We start from the raw sequence: 3,135 nt of genomic DNA on the forward strand, positions 1-3,135 counted from the left end.
TGCCTCTGACTTACCTTGATGAGGATGTGGGCTCAGTGATCTGCCTCTGCATTCGAGCATGTCTGATCAGGTGCTCCTTCAGCGCGTTCTGGACCTCTGCTGGAATATCAGGTGAAGTGTGGCTAATTTTCAGTGCAGCTTCAAGTACCTTGGTTGTAGGTTTCCCATTTTCTTTAACTTCCTTTTTCTCACTGTTCTCCAAAACCTCTGTAGGAGCGCTGGAGGTGCTCTGTGGGACATTGCTGGCACTGGAGGTGAGAGGTTTGCTCCTCCAGCAAGGCCAACACAACTTCCAAAAGACAAAAAGTGAGACCACCAGCAAGGCGAGCCCACAGAAGCTGACGACAACTGCTAAGAGACTGACTGAGACATCTGCAAGGAGTTAGAAACAAAAATCATCATGACAGACAAACATGCAGAGAAAAAAAATCATTAAAAATGACACCAGCAAGGAGATAGAAGCATTTTTATGACTATTTTTGTGTAGAGGTTTAAAGTCTTATTTAAGGTTGTGAGTTTTTCTTCTTTTTTTTTGATATCTAAGCCTGTATCTTTAAGATGTTATTATTTTCTAATATCTGCTTCACAAACGCTCCTTTAATTGTTCAGGCCAAGGGCCAGTAGGTGTACCACCCACCACATACTCAGACACCCTTCTCAGGAAGTAAGAGACTAAGGAAATGATCCCAAAATCTCCCAGCCATTGTTGGCTAAGGACTTTGAGATCAGTAGGTGAAAGAAATATTGACCTACTTTGCTGAAGCAAAGTTATTATAATCAAACAACTAATATCCTCACAGAGATTTAAAGCAAAACAGATGGGAATTCTGTTCCCAAATCTAGAGTTCCAAGTTTGATAACCAGCACCTATGTTGCGGGGAGAGACAGCCTTTTGCCTATAGGTAATGTACGCATCCCTTTGCTTACTGGCTTCAGGGGGAGGACACACCTGAAAGCATCAACAACCTTCATTTCAGTGAGAGGCTGTTGATGCTTAGTTCTTTAGAACATATAATTAGAACATCAAGAATGTCTTGATGAAAAAGTTAAGCCACAGCCAACATTTTCTACCAGTGCACATAAAGACAGATCAGATCTAAACTTCCAGGCTAATGCACAGATTTCTTCAAGATTTGCCAAACTTCTGACTCTGTATGCCAACTGCTTCAGAAACATTTTAAACCCTAACATTTAGGTGTAAACGTAAATAGGAACTTTATTCCTTATCATAAATAAGAAATTTCTGTGGTTAAATCATCAGCTCTGGACCAAGTCTGTGTCAGACCAAGATAGCACAGATAGATAGCAGTATCTAAATAGCAGTATCTAAAATTCTGCTATGAAAATGCAGCCAGCTTCAGAGAACACAGTGAAATGTCCAGAGCTGTTCGGAGATCATGCTGTACACTGAGGTACCCCTGCTGCCCTGTATTTGACTTTTGCTGCCAAAACTGCTTAACATGTCCAATAGTCTGGCCAAAGATAGAAGACAGGAGAACAGATTTCATACCAACAAAATTCCTTGGACACGCTTGTATTTTAGGAGATGGTGGATCACCAGGACTGCCATTTGAGTCCTAATTAGGAGTCCAGTATCCTGTAACATTATAACCAAGAAATCCCTTTCCTTTTCAAAAGAGACTTTTATATGCCTTAAAATTACTCACTAAACCCTGCTTAAATATCCCTCAGTAATGGCTGCTGCTGCTTGTTACAAGTTTTAACAGTTTAACAGCTAATAGTTTGTATCCATAACTGCAGGCTACAGGCTACTGAACTGAATCACCAGAGAAATGCAAAGAGAGTTTGAGCATATTTTTATAGATTTTCACAGGAGGAAAAATGTATGGATTAGCTCCATGAAACAGTATGTACCTCACCAGCCCTTATGAGAATGAAGATAGAAAGATGAAGCAGAATGATGAGGATAGAAAGCTGAAGATGAAAATTTGGGGAGGTTTTCTTTATTAATATATAATATCCAGGTGCAATTCTCAGTAACAAACACTGAACTTATGGACCACTCATCACGAAAATGCATGAGAAAAGCAAAAACGTAAAGAAAATGTTGTAGTCTGGAGATTTGATACATATAGTTCTGTTTGCATCACATATGTCCTGGCCAGGGTCAGTTGTCATGGGCAAATTGGCAGATGTGCTTCTGGATTTAAGGAGTTTCGCACAAGCTGCTGTTCTGCCCTGAACAGAAGTATGTCTCCTTGGCCATTTCCTGAGAGACCTGAAAAAAATTTTCCTTTTCTACTCATAGGTAAATGTCAAAATGTAGCCCTTGGAATAAGCATGTCAGTTATTGAGACATTTGTATGGCAAATTTTGGATGGAAGATGCCTCTGCAAAATGAATGGGTGCAGTTATATCTAATAATAATGCAACAAAAGAAGCAAATGATACTTTTACTAATGATTTTTCTAGATAATTTCTCCCCAGAAGGGATTATTAGGCTGTTTGTTTTAATCTATTATTTACCCAAATATCCTTCCAAGCCCACTAATTTTTGTTTGTCTTGTCTGTTCTGCAGCAGACTGTCCTGCCTTGGCAAGGGAAGACATTGAGAGATGCTGAGTTTACAGCCTCTTTCAATGGTTAGTCACTCTGTTGCAAATTTGTACTTCTGTAGCTGTAATTTACAGTCATTGCTTCTTTCGTATTTCTGCATGATGGACTAGAAGATATGCTATGCTTCATAAGACACCCTATACAAAATGCAAATAAACTCTGCCAGGAAACAAACCCAGGACTCAAAACTAAGTTGCTTTTACCACTCTCTGGAATGGTTTTAAACTGGGCTAGTTCATACCCTCCCAGTCAATTCCTAGCCATGGATCAGGAATTAGAATAGGACATTGTTAGTGGGTGGTTTGGATGTGGTCCCTCTGTTTCAGCAGACAACAGACATTAATAGCAAGGAGAGAGGCTCTTGCATGACCTCAGTGACAAGAAATGGTCTATAGTGGGTTGATTGACAGATCCCAGAGGCTCATCAAAGCTGCTCTATCACTCCCCTCCTCAGATGGACAGGGAAAAAAAATATAACAAAAAAAACCTTGTGGATCAAGATAAGGACAGGGAGAGATCACTCAGCAATTATTGCTATGGGCAAAACAGATTTAACTT

General features: G+C 39.9%; 1 protein-coding gene across 1 annotated transcript in view; it reads right to left on the minus strand.

The window, feature by feature from the left end:
- SYT10 (synaptotagmin 10) overlaps positions 1-379 on the minus strand; it is a gene marked incomplete at its 5' end in the record, with an annotated part of 32,484 nt that extends 32,105 nt beyond the window's left edge. The window contains one exon of the mRNA XM_017739966.1: positions 15-379. Within this exon, the coding sequence (XP_017595455.1) occupies positions 15-379 (365 nt within the window). The remainder of the gene's footprint in view (positions 1-14) is intronic.
- Between the last annotated feature and the right edge of the window lie 2,756 nt (positions 380-3,135).

Source organism: Corvus brachyrhynchos, unplaced genomic scaffold (assembly GCF_000691975.1).
Source record: "Corvus brachyrhynchos isolate BGI_N302 unplaced genomic scaffold, ASM69197v1 scaffold27, whole genome shotgun sequence".
Taxonomy (NCBI): domain Eukaryota; kingdom Metazoa; phylum Chordata; class Aves; order Passeriformes; family Corvidae; genus Corvus; species Corvus brachyrhynchos.